This window comes from Zonotrichia leucophrys, chromosome 4 (genome assembly GCF_028769735.1).
Source record: "Zonotrichia leucophrys gambelii isolate GWCS_2022_RI chromosome 4, RI_Zleu_2.0, whole genome shotgun sequence".
NCBI lineage: Eukaryota > Metazoa > Chordata > Aves > Passeriformes > Passerellidae > Zonotrichia > Zonotrichia leucophrys.
Window position 1 is genome coordinate 51,290,172 of NC_088173.1, and position 17,979 is coordinate 51,308,150.

The 17,979-nt window shown below is 41.0% G+C and overlaps 1 protein-coding gene across 5 annotated transcripts in view; it reads right to left on the reverse strand.

The window, feature by feature from the left end:
• Positions 1–17,979, reverse strand: part of LOC135447013 (bifunctional heparan sulfate N-deacetylase/N-sulfotransferase 3) — a 53,112-nt gene that overhangs the window by 23,299 nt on the left and 11,834 nt on the right. For all 5 annotated transcript variants that reach the window (XM_064711658.1, XM_064711659.1, XM_064711662.1 and 2 more), the window contains exons 3-5: positions 4,894–4,981; positions 4,171–4,325; positions 1,205–1,390 (exon numbers count right to left, since the gene is read on the reverse strand). In XM_064711658.1, the coding sequence (XP_064567728.1) occupies positions 1,205–1,390; positions 4,171–4,325; positions 4,894–4,981 (429 nt within the window). The remainder of the gene's footprint in view (positions 1–1,204; positions 1,391–4,170; positions 4,326–4,893; positions 4,982–17,979) is intronic.

Genomic DNA, 17,979 nt, shown 5'->3' on the forward strand with positions numbered 1-17,979 from the left:
CCTTGTGTTAAATCTCATTATGTGTCTTCAAATGACGTGTTTTTACAAATATTTATGGAAGGGATTTTTGGAGATTCTGAGTCAATCTGTCTTCCCCAAATGCTTAGTGCTCCCTAAGCACATCCACAAACCCATTATTTCACACGCAGTGATTGCTTTGAGTACAAACTGTAGCTCAACTCTATATTGGTGTCAGCTTTGTTCCTAGATTTCTGGAGATCATTTTCATTTGCTTCACCCAAAAATAGATCAAAATGCTAAATTACTACTGCTTAGCTTAGCAAAGTGGTATCCATGGCAACCCAAGAACAAAACCAGAATTCTGTTCTAAGTGTTGTGCCCCGAAGTGCCTGCTGCAGCCAGAGGTACAACAGGACCCCATTCACTGCTCTCCCACACGCTCCAAAAGAAAGTGACTTGGCAAGATGCCACCAAGTATTTTGGAAAGCTGTTTTGAAACACTTCTGAGGTAATACTGATGAGATGTGAACCCAAAATAGCCTCCATCTCAGTGCCCAGATGGAAACAGCACAACCCTTCCATGTCAGTTGGGTACAAAAGCCCTTCCTTTGGCAAACGTGGCTGTCAGCGACAGTGCTGAGAGTTAGGAAATGCAGCAAAGCAGTGGGATTTGAGAGCACTTGGGTAGCCTGGAGGTGGTGTGGGGGGTGTCTTCCTTCCCCACAGCTCCTGAGGCTCTGGGTTAAACCAGGCTGCAAAGCCCAGCCTGTATTTGTGTATGGCAGGAAGCCAAACAACGGCAACCATGCACAGTTCAAAGGGGAGACAAAAATATGTACCCAGCCAGATCCAGATTCTGAGGTGGCATAATCTGGCAATACTCTTTTGCAGTTAATGGTACCATGCAAATTTAAAACCTGACCGAAATCTAACCCAGCAGAGTGTGTTAAATGATGCTAAATTGACTTTTTGCTCAGCTCTCTGAACCAGCATTAACCACAGGACTAGAACAGCTAACAGCCTGTTAGCTGCTGTCAGCAGGGTGCCACCTTTATCAGCAGAAACATCACCAGCAACAGACTGATTTTAATTAACAAGACACTGTGAAATATACCTTGCTATTTCTGCACAGCAATGTGTGCTTCTCGCAGTGTGAACTCTCAGGATACCCTGCTTTTCCACTTAAAAGGAAATGGTTCATGAAATGGCAGAGTACAAAATGAACATCAGCAACACAACTCACCATGATGTTTTTGTGGATGAAGCCTCGTCTATACCTTGCAGGTTTCAGATGTGGGTATTCTTCTGTGCTGGTTACTCTGATGTTCCAGACCTTTTTCCAGGCATCATAAAGTTGAACATGTACTGGATAGACTCCTGAGTGGTGTGGAGCCACTGCATAGCCCAAGTCAGTTGGAATACCATGTTCCTAAGACATGACAGAACAATGGCTGCAGTCAAAAAATTAAACTTGATGTTCTGGTATTTCTCAAATGCTTTGTTTGTGAAAGACCAAGAACAGGTCTGAAATTCAAACAACAGTAATATCAAAATATGATTATCTGGAAGGAGATGGAGGGCAGCATGGTGAGGGCGAAACACAGGATTGTAAGACAAAACCTTTATAGAAAATATTTTTGTGACTAGGCAGGGAAGAAGAATATAAATGCATTTTACCTTGGTTTATTCAATCTACATGAAACAGAAAGCTGCACACTTCCAAGTTCTTGCAAGTAATTTGCTCACAAACTCTGATTTCAGAGAGATAATCACTGGCACATTCTCAACACAACACGTAGCATTTGGCAGCTACAACTACAAAACCACAATTTCCACTACAGGTCCCTTCACGATTACTTGGATGAGGAGCTGAATTTCAGAGTTACTGCATCTCCCCTCTAGTCCATTCAAAAGACAAATCCATTTTCCAAAACCAGCTGAACTATTTCAGTGTCTGTTACAAATGGAAGACAGATAACCACTTGGAACAATCTACAGGCAGAGGCTGTACAGCCAACCCTTCTGTAGCACATTGCCTATTTTTGAAGACTGCTGGCATTTATTGTGTGTACATACCTTGGTGCCATTACATTCTCTTCACACCCAATGCATTTTCCTTCAGGTGACTTTTCAAAGGAACAGTTTATAGCAGATATTCCTTGCAGTCTGATCAGAGGAATGCACAGTCCGTAAGATACCATTTTGCCACGATTTAGGAAGACTGCCTTTGAATTGCTAGAGTTTTTAATATGGCTTGAATTGATACAGTCATCTCCACCATATTTCCTAATCATACTGTGCGTGCAAAGCACTGGCTGATACCTGGACCTCTTCTTTTGAATCAACTAGGTACTAAGGAACATGAAAATCTCTAGAAAAATGGGTGTGTGCTGTTAGTAAAACCATTTATTGTGTGTAACAGACACACCTAGTTCAATCACAGTGCAGAACCCTGAGTTCTCTATGTTTAAAGAATGGTGAAATTCTTGTTTGCCTTTAGGAATTTATGGCACACATAAAGGGCACCATGTGTAATCTGCCAAGCTGCAATGAGTAACATCTGCCCTCCTGGCTGTACTGCATGAGAAGATAAAGAGTAGATACTCCATCAGTTACACTGCTTCACACGATTTAATTCCATCACAGATAATCCAATTCTTCTTCCTTTTATCTTTCTTACTGCCCTTAAGCATGCATAAACATCAGAAAGGAAAATATTCACAGATCACGTTAGAAACTGCATTCTCTAACATCCCACTGCATCTCCTTCATTTATCTATAAACAAAAGTCTGATTTTTAAGGCTTCTCCCCTCGAGTTTCACAACAGGCAGTAATAAGAACATAATCTAAATCTTTCACTCTAATAAGGGGCCTATCATCTTCAATGAATTAGTGTCTCCATTACTCCTCACTGACTGTTATATTCCCCAGTAAAGCATCTCCCACACAATACACACATTGAGTGAATAAAGCACCAGGCATCAGCAATTCTGGCCTCTTTCAAAGAAGTGGCTACTTCTCTATGTTATTAATTTAAGTGCTCTGAGCAAATGAAACATAGTGAGTAGCTTCATGTCTGTATGTCAAAACATGAAAAAAAAAACCCCAGAAAATATCTATAAGCTTTAAGAGCATTGAAAGTAGCAAAGAAAATGGCAACTGCTGAAGTTACATAAACCAGGGCTGAAAATGCATTATCCTTATACCACTCTCACAATTACATCCTGCACATTAATCCCAGAGGATGTCTTAGGCCACACAGAACTACAAGGACCATTTGATTTCCAGTGGAGCTTGCACCAGCACACAGAATCATATTAAAAGGGCAATTCTGGACACAAGATTTTTAAATTTCCAGGAATCTAACACCTACTGCAATGCTTTCTTGAAAGGAAACATTAAAGCAGAGCTGTCCTGTACTCAGTACAACTACAATTCACAGCAAACTAGGTGAAGTCTTGGTTTGAAAGAAAGCATGTGTCTCACTTAAAAGCCAAGATTTCAAATAAAACCTTTAATTGGCTGATAGTCAGGTCTATCCTTTTCTCCTACACTCACTGACACACGAGCATTACATGCACTCTTTGTTATTCTGCTATTTCAAATCCCCCTGCTCCTTCCAGGAACAAAGCCATCACCTGCCAGCTAAAGAGCAACCAGTGGAATTTGAAAAGGAGGAAGTAAAATTAGGCTGTTGTAAGAGCAAAAGCAGCTCAGCAAACAAGTTAGGTCTGCTGAGATATTTTGATACAATTAGGTCTTAACACCAGACCCCCTCTTCAGACAAATAACATGTTTTATATATGGCAATTTTTGTTTATTGTATGCATTTAACTGTGATCTGTTTCTCCAATATCCTCAGACCTAAAATTGGTTTTGATTTTTTCTTATAGTCTCACTGAAACATTTTGAGTCAGAGCTTTGTTGTCAATAAATAATTAGTAAAGGCAATGCTTTTCAAAACAAGTTTACATAAAGTTGATGCAAAGGGAATATATAAGATGTCATTGGGTATCACTGCAGAATTGCATTTTGAAAGTGTGGCACACTTACCTAAGCCTAACATCCAGTGGTTTCACAAAGTCATTTGATACCTTTCAATGGAGTATTTATTCTTTCAGAAACTTGGGGGGTTTTTTGCTAGTCTAAAGAGAATAATGGTTTCTGAGTACCTAAATTAAATAAAAAAATGCAGAAATATAACTCACCAAGGCAAATTTTTTGTTGAGGATCATCTGCTCCACCAGTGAGGACTCATTGTGGAAGAGGTGTGGCTGCATGTGACTCCACATGTGGGGAAACCACCAGAATTCATCCACAGATCTCAGCAGCAGGTCATCACCCTCATCCTCCTCCTCCGTCCCTGCAGAGGGAATTAGAAAAAAAAAAAACCCCAACATTTCTGAAGTAAACTTTCTACTTTTATTATATTTTTACAAATGTTGGAAACAGTAAGAATGATGTTAACATAATAAACTGCAACCAGTTAAAATACTTCCTGCTGAGGCACTGCTGACAACATGGGACAGCCAGGAGCACTTGGCTGGCCCACATCCTATTTAATATTCTTTCTTTTATCTATCCTATTTCTATATAGTTTTAAAACAAAACTATTTTAAGGGATAATATATACTGATATATTTCTACAGTAGAGATGAAACAACCACAAAGATGAAATGTGGTAGCTCAACAGATCCCTCAGTGAAATCAATAGAAAATTTTAAGTGATTGGTGGAATTTGCCACTCAAAAGCAGACTGAAAGGAGCTAAATTTTAATAGAAGGGGAGAGGCATTTAATCTGCTCCATACCAGCCACTAATGCAGGAACACAGCATAGTAAAGACTCTATGCTGTGACTATCATTCCTACTTGTCCTCACACTACACAGAACACCATCAAAATCAAAGTAATTTTAGTGTTTGATTCTTACCTGTGTGATAAAATTTTCCTGAAAATCCCAGGTTGAAAGTAAAATTTGTAATCTGGGCTCTCAAAAGATTCTGAGTATCAAGCAGGGCCTGAAAAAGAAGCAAACCAGCTTATAAACATACCTGTAGAGAACACAACCTGGCACACAAACTTAATATCACAATATAAATATTTTTACAGTTGTGTGCCTTTTCGATTGGTTTTGCTATTTAAAACCAGCTCTTTATGCATGACAGAGAAGTACAGGTATTTTTATTAGCACATAAAGATTAAAGACCGCATGAAAACTCCATCATTTTCCTCATGAAGATAACCAGCTACTAAACGCTGGGTTACTCCCTGAACCATGAGAGAGGAAAACACAAGCACACGGAGAGAAAAGGCCTTCCAGCAGTCCCCCAGTAAAGCTGGGTCAGAGCCAGGAATTCATTTCAGATCTCCTGTGCCCCCAGCACTGCTCCATTCACAAGAGTGAAGAGCAGCTGTCAGTGTTACATTGCTCTGCATCAGCTCAAGTACATCCACAGCATTGCAGTCTTGTTTCAAAATCATGGGCAAGGCAAAAAGAAAAATCTAGAGGGACAGCAAGAAGCTAAATCAACCCTACTCCACATCAAAAAACTGGATTGCAGACTCCCCCAAATTCTGACTCATTTCTCAGACAGTGAGCATACCGACTGTCAGCATCTGCGTTCTTGCACTAAAGCAGTACAAACAAAAAAACAGCATGTAGGAAGAAGGGGGAAGCATTATTCATCAGGTACAGCTTCACTCATTGGTTTCAATATGCTCTTCTTGATTTGTTACTCCTAAAATTTACATATCACATTCAGGAGTTCACTCCCAGACTCTTACACCCTGCTGTTCTCTCCTTCAGTCTTCCAAGTGGAACACAGAAATCCAGTTTTCCAAACTTGCAAAGCAAAAACAAAACAGACAAGCAAAGGTCACAGAAAAGTTTTCCAAGCCAACATATATAATAGCACAATGGTTTTAATAAATTGGTTGAAAACATTTCTATTGTCAGAGAAGCATGACTGTGCTATGAATGGGGAATGTATTTAACTGCACAAAAACGATTAAAATGACTGGAGATTTTCAGAGGCTGAAAGGTCTAGCAGGCACTCTACTCTTGAAATGCAAAGACAACTTAGTGCCTTAAAAATATGATCCAGTAATTTTAATTACTGGACCTGGACATTTTCATTATATAAGTGATCAGCCTACAATTATATGCCAATGACAAAAAAAAAAAAAAGTAGAGAATCCAATCCAATAGAAGTATTAAGCATTGTACACTCAACTTAAAATTCCTTAAAATATGACCCATTTTACAGATGGAGGCAATATCCACCTTATTAGTGCACACAAGCTCTTCTTCAGGTCTATCCCAGGGCTCACCTGGTAAAGATCATCATCTTTCACTGCAAAGCCTGAAAACTGTCCTGTGAACAAGAGACATTCTAAAGGAATGCGCAAAATGAAGCACAGAATGGAGATAACTGAACCCAAGCTGCAGACTTACGAAGCAGAATATTAAGTGAAAAATCTTGCAATGCTGTAACAAGGGCTTTTGCAGAGGCTGAGAGTGCAAAGATCTCCAAGGAAGCTTCTTATTCTAATAAAAGGCAGCACATCTGCACAGGACTTGGATGAAAACCAACCCTGGGCTGCTCAGAATCTATTCAATGAAATAACCTCATCTCTGCATGGTTAAAAAGGTAGGAGGCAAATAATTCAGCTATTCCCTTCCTGTGCTAAGGGCACCCATTGTTGAGGGAAGGGATGCTGAGCACAGCCTGACAGCGCGGTGGCACCAAGGGCTGCTCACTTCTGTCCCTCCACATTAAGAGCTGCGAGCATTTTTTTTATGCTGCACCTTCCTAACACCTTCCCAGCTTGTCACCCCCAATCTGGTCTCCATCCAGCAGCATGGAAAAACCAGAATGACCAACAGGCTTTTAAAAGGGAGGAGGGAGAAAGGTGGCAGAAGGCCCAAGACATTTCTGCAATAATGCAACACAGAACTCACTTCTTCCCTGGGAATTAATTTTGCCAGTGTGGCTCCCACCTTCTTGCCTTGTGTTGGGAATGGATCAGCTAATTCCAAGGGTGTACCTGCTCTGCCTGCAAAGAGGGAGGCCACAGACAAGCTGTGAACCACTCTGGGTACAAACAGGCTGAGCTAACATTTGAGTTGTCGTGCCTATGATTATTTTCTGGGTGACTTGACATTTTACTCATCTTTCAGGTTCTAAAAACAAAATGTTAAAACTCATGAAAAATATATAGTAGCAGATGGCAGGGTGTATTACTGTGAGTTTCCATCAGAAAGACAGAAAGAGAGAAATGTAGGGGGACTAAAAGCCTGAAATTTCCTTTTTACATGCTGCTTTATGAGATGAAGGTAAACTGCTGGTATTTTCTGATATTTTATAACTATTTATGAACAGCATCTCTGGCTATCTGTATGAGATGTTACATAAATACACCAGTACTGAAGATAGTATTTTAAAACCGCCAAGTCTTCATATGTTTATAAATAATTATTTAGTACATGCTATATTTCTGCTGGTACTATAAGGAAAATAAAACATTAGCTGCATAATCCCTTTCATGTACACAGCTCCAATGGAGTACTTTCTTTTGAATTTTCCGAAGCTCACAGACTAGGTTTAGGAAACTCCCAGTGCCAGAAATCAAATGTAAATGTTCAATACATGATGAAAGACCCTTTTCTTCACTAACAGTAAAAATCAAAATCTCAGAAAAAGGCCCTGTTACAATTCAAGGGATAGACACAAGTTATCCTGACAGCAAAACAACAGACTTTCTCATCTCTCAAACACGACAGAGGCATGGACAGATGACATGGGCTGTCTAAAGTTTTAGTTCAAGTAAATCAGCTGAAAAGCTAAAGATAAAACTCCTGTCTTCAAACCTGCTTCCCACTTGCACAGCCAGGATGCCATCCTGCCTCCTGCCCTCAAATACATCAATGTGATTTCACTTCAGAGTCTGCCACAGAAAAGCTGCAAGTGTCAGCCTGTCTTCAGCAACCAGACAGTTGTGATTTCTTCAGCATCAACACAAATATTCAGACTCAAATGCCTTGACTGATCAAAGGAATAAATCAAGATTGCCTTGTTGAACTCTGGTTCACCAAACAGGAACGACGCCTTCTTTGTGCAGTCACACCAACATATTTATGACTATTTTCCTGCTGAAAAGCTGCTAAAGAACCCAGGCACTCGAAAAGAGAAATAGTTCAATATGCTGGTATTCTACTTGTAATCATGTACATTTCAACTAAATTGGCAAGCAGACAGAGAGAGCCTCACAGTGCTGCAGCATTAATATCCTACACTTCACATCAGTACATGCTTTTATGTCAGCAACAAATGCAAGGGCAGCTTCATCATTTTCCAGAAAGCCTTCTTCCTCCTCCTTTTTTTGGGAAACAGATATCATCTCTCAATGCTTCCTTGCTTAACTGTTTTACTGTCTGAAAATACTATCAAAGGAGCCATTCAATTAGGAACTATTTTGCATTTGAGTAAAATTTCTAATGTTGTGTTGGCTCTTCAATAAAGGCAAGGACCTTCTGAAAAGGAGGGACAAATTAATAGGAAGTGTAATGTGAAAGCACCTGAGCTAAGCAGAGCAAGCCCCTCTAGGGGAGCTCTTATTCAAAAGCAGCTTTACTTTTTCCATATTGTATTTCTTCTGTAACCCCTGCAAGAGTGGGAAGAACCAGAAGTAAAGCCATTTTCTGAGTGGAGCTTTGGTGTAGAGAGGTTTAATGAGCTGTAACTGATGCAATGTCCTTGCACTCTGCACTTTGTGGGAGATCCCTTTGCCTTTCCCTGCTCTGGGAGCGCTGCAGCAGAAGCTGCTGCTCAGGTACTGGCACAGCACCTGCCTCCCTCAATGCCCCCTCCTGCAGAACCTGGAAGCAGCACAAGCAGCAACAGAACACAGCCCCAGGGAAGGTCCAGCCCAAGTGTCTGGGAATCAGCATTTTATTGGACAGTTTTGCTTCTCCGGAAAAATGATTCCTTCATGACCAATTATGTATTTTGGAACATCATTAAAATGCAATGATGACTACTCTTTCGGGATTTCCAAGATAGCAATTTGACACCCAATACCATAAACATTTAATCTGCATGGGAGAAAGAATAATTATTTTAGGTATAGGGATGTACCTGAAAAAAAATTTATCTATCCTTCAGACCAAAGGGCAAGAAAGCTTCATTTGTCTTTGTGCACTCTCTTAGCAGAGCTGACACTACACAGAGAGCAAGAGAAAAAAACAAAGAAAACCTTTGGCGTTTTCTGCAAAGTGTTTTGCTGGCAGAGAACAGGAAACCCAATTTTCCCTCTAAGTGTCAATAAAGTATCAGCCTGGAGCCCAATTATGCGCCCCCTAAAGTTTTTAGTGTCCAATAGAAGAAAAAAATTCAGGAGCCACAACTTCATCTCAGGGTCCAAACTTATGTGTCTAGTGAAGGATCCTTAAAATACAGTCACTTTGGAAAATGTTACTCAAATGATTTCAACAGAAAGTTTTCTCATCACGATACACTGTTTTAAATGTCACCGGGCCTTCCTTTAGAGTAGTTTTTTTACCCCATACAATAATGATCTTGATGATAGTGCAATTATGCATTTTCAAGTAATTAAGCTCTTTCATCTAGGTAAATCATTTGAACAACCAAGAGATTTAAGAAACACTTCTAACTTCCTTCACCAACTTCTCACTTCTTGGAGGCTGAGGTACCAGCTAATGAGAACTCAGCTAATTACTGCAAGGTAACTTGAAGGTTATAAATACTTGGTGCCAATAGCATTTAATAAAGCCAAGTAATTAGCATGCTGTTTTCAGGGTTCTCTCTGAACTTTGGCTTTATTAGCTGTTAATTAAACTGTACTTAGATGAAAGAGGTTACTGTTACTAAACAGCTATACAATCTCCTTATTTTGCAGTTAGCAGAAATAAAATCCTGCATTTCTTTTAATTAAAGGTCAAAAAAAAAACCCTAGCTCAGTTGAAACAGGACTAATAAAACACCCTACTGCTACCTATTTTCCCGTGGATTTTGGTCAGATAGCTTCCAATAGAAACCATGCTGGCTGCGTTTTCACCTAATACTTGACATGCTTATGTGACACCAAGTATTAAGAAGTGAGTTTTCAGAGTATAAAAGAACTCGGAGCAAAACCCAAGTGTCTCTAAAATGCATTTAGAATCTCTTGGTATTTTTAAGTTCTTGCACTGACAACGTTGTACAGAGGCAATGTGAGGTTTGTTAGGCCAGTGGAAGCACTCTGATAGCTGAGCTGCAGTCACACACCGAGCATCACAGCCATCCCTCAGATGCTGCTCCAGGTCACTTCTGGGCCACCTGCTTAGTCTGCCTTGTCTCCATTGCATCCCACCACCAGCAGCTAAATTCTAAGGCTTTTTCATTGATTTGTGCTGACACTTGTCTGGCTCCCGGGAAACATCAGGCATTACACCTCTGCACCCCTCATTAGCCAGCCCATGCTTCTGCAGCTTCACATGCTGTCTGCATGGGTGCACAGTTCTGTCACAGATAAAACACTGCCATGGGCTGTTCTGTCCAACCGGGGATGTGTTTTTATGTATGTAAAATTCTATGTATTTTATGGTCACCCAGCTCAGAAAGGACACAGGTTGTGATCTGAGCTCCCAGCTCCACTATTGGAATATGAATCCCAATATTACCAGTTAGATTGTGCTTGGGCCAGTCTGAGCCTCGCTGCTGAGCCAAAGGTGGCTTCTGTGGTGGATCACCCCAGAGACACCTTTAGCTTGCTGATGGTTTTAGCTGGGCACTAAACAAGTCCAGGCTTGTTAGGGACTCTGTTTACCTTAGGAAGAGGCTTCAGGTGAAAGTGAAGAGAAAAAGGAGGGATTCTGTCGGAGGGTTATATGCAGTGGTTTATTCCATGGTTACAGAAGTCTGAATCTTGGGAAGAGCTCCAACAGAATACCAAGCACATGGCATGCTTCACCTTTTAAGCTCAGGGGGAGGGGAGGGGACAGGTGAGCCACCAACCAGGTGGGAGGGGCAGGGTCTCAAGGGACGAGGGACCCCTAGACAGGGCAATGACCTCTGGGCCTGAGGGACATCCTTTGAATTTGACCAACCACACGACGCCTTGTTGGAATGTTAAGCCTGATTGACAGGACTCAGCAAGGGGCGAGGGGGGAAGGGAGACTGGCATTGGCACACCTGGGAAGGGACCCGGGACCCGGAAGTCTAAAACAGGACATTACAATACACTACAACACTCCCCATTCATTATCAACAGCACATTTGCTCCTTATTTAATGCTCCCTCACAGGCCAGCTCCAGCTGTAGTTCTCACTGCAGGCAGCAGGCCCAGCAGCACATCCCAGTCCCTGAGCAGGCCCTCTCACCCTGCCACTGGCAGTGAGGGGCTGCAAACACCTGCCAGGCTCAGCTCTGGAAGAAGATCAAGGCCTAATCTGAGCAGCAGAGCTCGGTCCCAGCTGAGGCACAGGCAGCTGCAGCTGGGGCACTGCACCAGCTCTGCCCTGACAAGTTTGTCAGTGGCCACCTCACTCTGCCCAAAGCACCGACACCTCAGAGGCGCAGCCTCAGGCCTGCCTACACACCCTGCCTGGTGTACAAAAGGTGATGTTCTGTAAAACACACTTTATCACAAATTTGATTCCAAAACTGCTATTTCCAAGGTGCAATAGCCTACAGCTCCTTTCATGCTGCTGCCTAGGACCTGCTCTTCACGTCAGAAGGCACCTCCTTCCCTTCCCTTGCCCATACATCCTACCCAGATAAGAAAGGCACAGTAACCTCACTCCAACCCCCTGCCAAGGGCAGGGACACCTTCCACTAGACCAGGTTGCTCCAAGCCCCGTCCAACCTGGCCTTGGACACTTCAGGGGGTGGGGACACCACAGCTTCTCTGGCCAACCTGTGCCAAGGCCTCACCACCCTCACTGTAAAAATCTCTCCTTCCTGATGTCCGATATAAACCTACCTGTTGTCATCATATTGCAAAAGTCCTGTACCTTCTTGGTGACTTCTCATGGGCAGCTCCTTGCAGCACTGACTCCTCCTTCTTGACAACACAACCAACAAACTCCAACTCTCCCCTCACCCAGCTACGCCACTCTTTTGTAGCACTCATCTTCTCACTGGGCACAGCTGTGGCCTGTTCAGGGCAGGGCTGTTCCTGATCTTTGGTGATCAGTACAGCTGCAGCTCCTCAGGTGTGAGACTGCCTTCTGCACTATCTTCATTGTCTTACATTCTGTCCCTCCACCTCTACCCTCTTTCAATTTAATTCCTGGACTGTCAGAAGCGGACTGCGAAATAAAAAAATAAAAATTCATTTTTTTAGGTAATGAAAGTAAAAATGTAGTGTCAGTGTTATATGTATCAAATGCAAGAGAATGTGAATACGGCCTTCTGGAAAAACCTCAGCCTTACTTTTATCTTCAGTGCCAATATTCTCTGGACCTCAAAGCCTGAGCCTGGACAAACTAGGACTCACTTATCCCCAAAAGGCCTACAGGCTGTGCTTCCTGCTCAGCATAACATTAAATAAATCAGATTTCAAAGTCTGGTCTACATAGTTATGTAAACAATCAGAACTCAAGAGTGAGTGAAATTTATATATTTTTCCAATGAACATAGAATTCAAACCATTTAAATTTCTATACTTTTTTTCCCCACAGAGTAACAATGGCCACATCAACAATATAGATCTGTGACATGATTACAGAAAAACTCAACTCCACATACCAAGGTATAGCAAGCTGCTATTTAGGTACCTTGGAAGAAGTATTGGAGACTGCAAGCTATGTCTAAAATGCTGACACCAAGCAAAAAGAAACACCTTGGGGTTTGCTCACCTCTCAGCTGATCCTTTTTCCCCCAGGTAAGACTAAAGCACAGCATTGGAGTTATTGCTGAGTTCTACAGACTAGAGAACAAAGAGTGCAAATGAATGAAGACTCAAATCCTGCAATCCAGACAACAACCAAAATGAACTGGTGGCTCTCCCTGCCTAGCAAAGCACAAGAAAAATTACCACGTTACTGGCATATTAAATAAAGATCATTCCACATGCTGGGCAATGCATCCATGTCACAGTTCATTCCCAAATGCTTCTCAGATGTTCCTTTTTTTTTCCTAATAGAGCCAAAAAGATTCCTCTGCTTCTAATACTCTTTGTGAATAAAAATAGCTATCTACCTCTGTCCCAATGTTTCAGATGAGCTAAGAAAAACCAAAAGCTCTTTTTCTGTTTCATCTTTACTGACAGAAAAAAACAATCTTCAACAAAAAAATTTTCATTTTCTCACTCTGTCTGAAGTGCCAGGAAAGATACAGGTGGGAATTCAATGTTCAGCTTGCTCACCAGTCAAGGGTCACAATTTATGGTTTTCTCCTTCTCTTTATGAGTGGTTCTAAAGCTGCTGAATGAAATTCCCCAGCTACATCAGCATTGGTATGAAAAAAAAACCCAAGAGAAAGTTTCCACAAAATAACAAATACATCTCTTTTCTCAAGCCATACTTTCATGACTATATGCAGCCAACACAGAAATAACATAAAAACTTATTTCAAGTTAATAAGAACTTTGACAATTTCATTGGCTTCCACATAGTACCAAGTCTAAAGGATGTAACTGCAGAAAATCCCAAGACTTCTGTGAAAAAGGGGGGGGATGATTTTGTTAGAAGTGTTAATGCACACCTTACCTGTTTTCATGAGTGCTTGCATTCTTAAAAAACAAGATTACAAAGGCTAGACATGCCTAGATAAAAATCCCAGCTGGCAAAGTCTACACTTGCAGCCTCAAACCAACACACAGGAATCCAACTGAGCTCTGCATTTGATTTACTGCACGAGATTGAGAACATATCTTAATACAAATCCCTGCCAATATTATATTCCTTGCAATAGCATATTTCATACTCTTTTGCCAAATCTAATTTTTAAAGACTTACATAATCCTTCAACTTCCTTTTGGATAGCCAAACAGCAGCCTCTGTTCTGCTGCTTTTATTGGCTATTCAGCCTACACTTAAATATCTCTGTGCCTTACATTAAATATTTTTCTCCATCCTCACAGTTTGTACCCTGCAGACAACTGCTTTCTGCTTTGGTCATCGTTACTTACTGCATTCTTTAGCCTTTATTTTTTCATTTTTTTGCTCAGATGTTTCCTGACTATTCTGGTCTCTAAGCACTCTGCAAATATTTCTAATCCAGTAGTGAAGAACTGAGCACAATCTTGCTAGCAATCTCCTCAGTCAGTAAGATGAAGTACTTCACTACTGATGTAAAATATTTTTCATAGTCTGTTTGAATTTAAATTCAGCTTACATTACAAACTTAGATACATTTTAGTGTTCATCTTGTTTTAGGAGAGTCTCAGGATTACCATTTTCATCATTTCTATTACCTTTAACAATGGCAGCGGGAAAGGACAAGGGATAAGAGGAACATCTTGCAGCATAAAATAACGTTTTTTACAGAAATGCAGAATTGATTTTCAGCCTCCTTTTGAGTGCCATTAGCACTCTATTGAAGACAACTCTGAGGTATCTTTAGTCCAAGTCCACTTTAAAATGGAGAAGAGACACTTGGCTTTTTCCTAGGATAGCTAACACTAAAAGGCAAATAACGGGAACTTCAGGAAGAGCTGTGGCTTATCAGTTCCACAAAAATGCAACCAGTGTTTCTAAAGCAAATCAAACCTGTCTCCTCTGGAGAGCCTTTGGCATGTGGATTTACTGACCTGTGTTGGAATGGATTTGAGGAGTATTCTTCTGCACAGTCACAGGCTTTTTTATTTCTCCTCACCACTGTTTCTATTTTCAAATGGATTGCAGTATAATTTCTGCAATATAAAGTGGTTTTAAATTTAATTTATTACTTATCTCAGATATGAAGCTACACTTTAAGGAGCAACAGTAATTCATCTCCAGGACTGCAAAGTGAAAGAAGGAATCTCCTAAAGAGTAACTACTTCTAAAAATTGGTCGTAAGGTTTTTATGGTCTGTGCACAGAAAATAAACTGGAATTGGAAATAGATAGGGAATTGTTATTCCATGAGGGGCTACACATAAACTGCCAACCAGCTGCTTTTCCTTCACGTGGTTTTGTAAGCATGGTCACCTAGAATCAGTCATGTCATTGCACTGCCCCTGCAGGCTGAACAGGAGAAGCAAGGCCACTTCCCATGCTGCTGTACTGTGAAGGAAACAAACGAATTAGGAGTCCCACTGGATTAGGACTTCCACTCTCGTTTCTGTCTCCTTGCCAGACTGATGTGACTGAAGAGCAGGATGGAGGAAGGCTCACTTTTGCTATCATGTTTTACAGTTAATGGCTTTGATTTCTAGATCTGTCTGCAGTTTGGTTTTTATTTGTTGGCTGTGAAAGTTTTATTCTGTTCTGTTAGCAGCAGGAAGTGGATGGCTAACTTGTCACTGAAAAAGCCCAGAATAAATCCTGCAGCAGCCACTCGTACACTGCTGCTGAATTAGGGCAGCTCTGCAGGAAGCTGCAATGCATTATTATTGTTTGTATTCTTGAGGTGCTCACTGAACAAGAGCCTCTGACCAACAGAACTCACAATCCAAGGAAAGAGAGGGACTGACAGGACAGCAGCTCGTGTTTCCATGGCCAGCTGGATCAACCCAACCACCGCAGAGTTTACGTTATGCTGACAACACTCAAAGTCTGCAGACTCCCATGCATTTTTATATTTTTCACATGCCCATGAAAATACTCACCTGCATTCCTAAAGTGTGTATTTTTCAGTATACAGAGGAAGACAGACTTTGCTAACCATGTGGCTGTGAAGCAAGAATTACCTCAGTGCAGGCTGGCACACTGGGTGGACAAAAGCCTTTCTTATGGATTTCTTTGCACAGGAAGCCTTATGCTCAACAGTAAATATATCTCTACATAATACATCAAGCCAAGGGAAAAACCAGAAACAGCATTACCAAGTATTCAGTTAGATCACTTGATCTCAGTGAGTGTCATTCCTTAAGTTTCATTTAAAAGAACTCTTGAATCTGAAAACTCCATTGAGAACAGGAAAACACCATTGTCACATTAAGCCTATGGATAGCAAAGTGCTCACCACCACAGAGAAATATGGGGAATTTAGAAACCAAAACAAATGACTCTGATTTTCTGGAAAGATGCAAATGACTGAACCCACACTGCACACCATCTTACTTGGGAAAGCACCAGCAGATCTACAGAAGCCACGATTTCCTTTGGTTCTATCCTGAAGAAACCAAGGAGTGTATAACCAATAGTCAGATCAGGTGCTGGGGTACAAGAGCTTGAAGCAAATCAGCCTCTTTGCCCTCAAAAACCTCATGGGATTTCTATGCCAAGAAACACTTTCTGCAGTCTCTCTGACAATAAAAAACTGCAACTCAAATGCATTCTTCTTCTCTTAGCTACCTGCCACTGAATTTATAACAGCAGGAGATGGTGCAATCCTTGACATATTGCTGTCTCAAGACTCAGGTCTGCATTAAACATCTTTAGGTTTTCATGTACAGTGTCAGAGCATTACAATTAAAAACCAAACCAAACAAAAAAACTCCATCAGATTCAGTTACTCCAGTACTGCAAAACTAAACAGAGAGGAAAAAAATACAGAAACTCATTTTTCAAAGAAAACCAAACACAAAATACCTGATGAAACAAACAAGAATTTCATCAAAAGCAGAACTAATGGAAACCACTGAATTTACAAGAATGAGGGTTGCAATCCCAAAACTGCATGCATGGCTTTTGTCATAATCCACCATGGGTAAACTGCTAAATTAAACTCAGCACCAAGTTTATTCCATGGATTTGGAGGTGTCCAGCTCACACAGGTGCAGAAGAGGAGGAAGAGGCCCAAGGAATTACCAGCATTGCTCTGGCAGCCATAGAAGTGTCACAGTCAAAGCAGAACCAGCTCACCTGCATCCCTGTGGCCCCTCTGCAGTCCTCTTGCTCTGGGAGAGGATTTTTCTCATGCTTTTAACTTCAAACACCAGTATGATTTTAACAGAAAGAGCTGGGCTCTATTGAGCAGCAGTTGTATTCATCTTACTAGACTAAAATTCACAGAGAATAAACCAAACTGCTTCTAGAAGTTAGATGTTATGGAGACTGACTGGTAGAATGTACTATATGCTGGTAGCAGCCCATAGAATATGTAAGACAATTTTTATAACTTTTTTTTGAAGTTGTATTTTAGTTCTGAAATCTAATTCTATCTCTCTGCTGTCTCACAGTGTGCAATATTCCACACTAGTACAGCTGACACAATATGCTCAAGTAAACCAATCTTGCTAGGGCATCAGACAGCCACAGAGATACCCCAGTCAGTCATTTTCCTTCTCCTTGGCACTTCTGAAGAACTGAATGCACTTTTTACCTGCTATTTCCAACAAGTGAGTAAGAAATAGCTTAGGAGCTTCAGGTCAAATTAAGGAAGATCGTATGCACACACACAGCAGACACATTCCACAACGGTATACAGGTATTATAGCTAACCAACTGGGAACCCAGAATGATTTAGCACAACAGAAGTTCATCATCATTAATTCCTCATGTAATTTAAAGATGTGATTAAAAAGATTTTTTAACGTCCCCGAAGCAAAGATTTATGGCTGAGTGGTTCTGCAGCTGACACATGTGATGACACATCTGTCATTTCTTTCTGATAACCTTCTACGTGATCCTACAGATAAAGAAGCAATTAACTTAGAGAATTAGACTTCCTCCTGTGACAGGGACCATCCTTTGTCTTGACAATTCAGGCTTTCTGCCTGAACCTTTTAGTCCTTCTGCCTTAACACAATATATAGAGAAAATTCTGTTCCAAGGAAAATATTTAGGTCATTCTTGTGCACGAAAAGCTGAACAGCCAAATGACTGCATTTTTAAAATTTATAGCCAAGTGGTCTGCTTTGCCTTGGGAAGTTCTGGTTCCTTTCCATGCATGCTGCAGAGGGTGAAAAGATAGTTAATGGGTTTT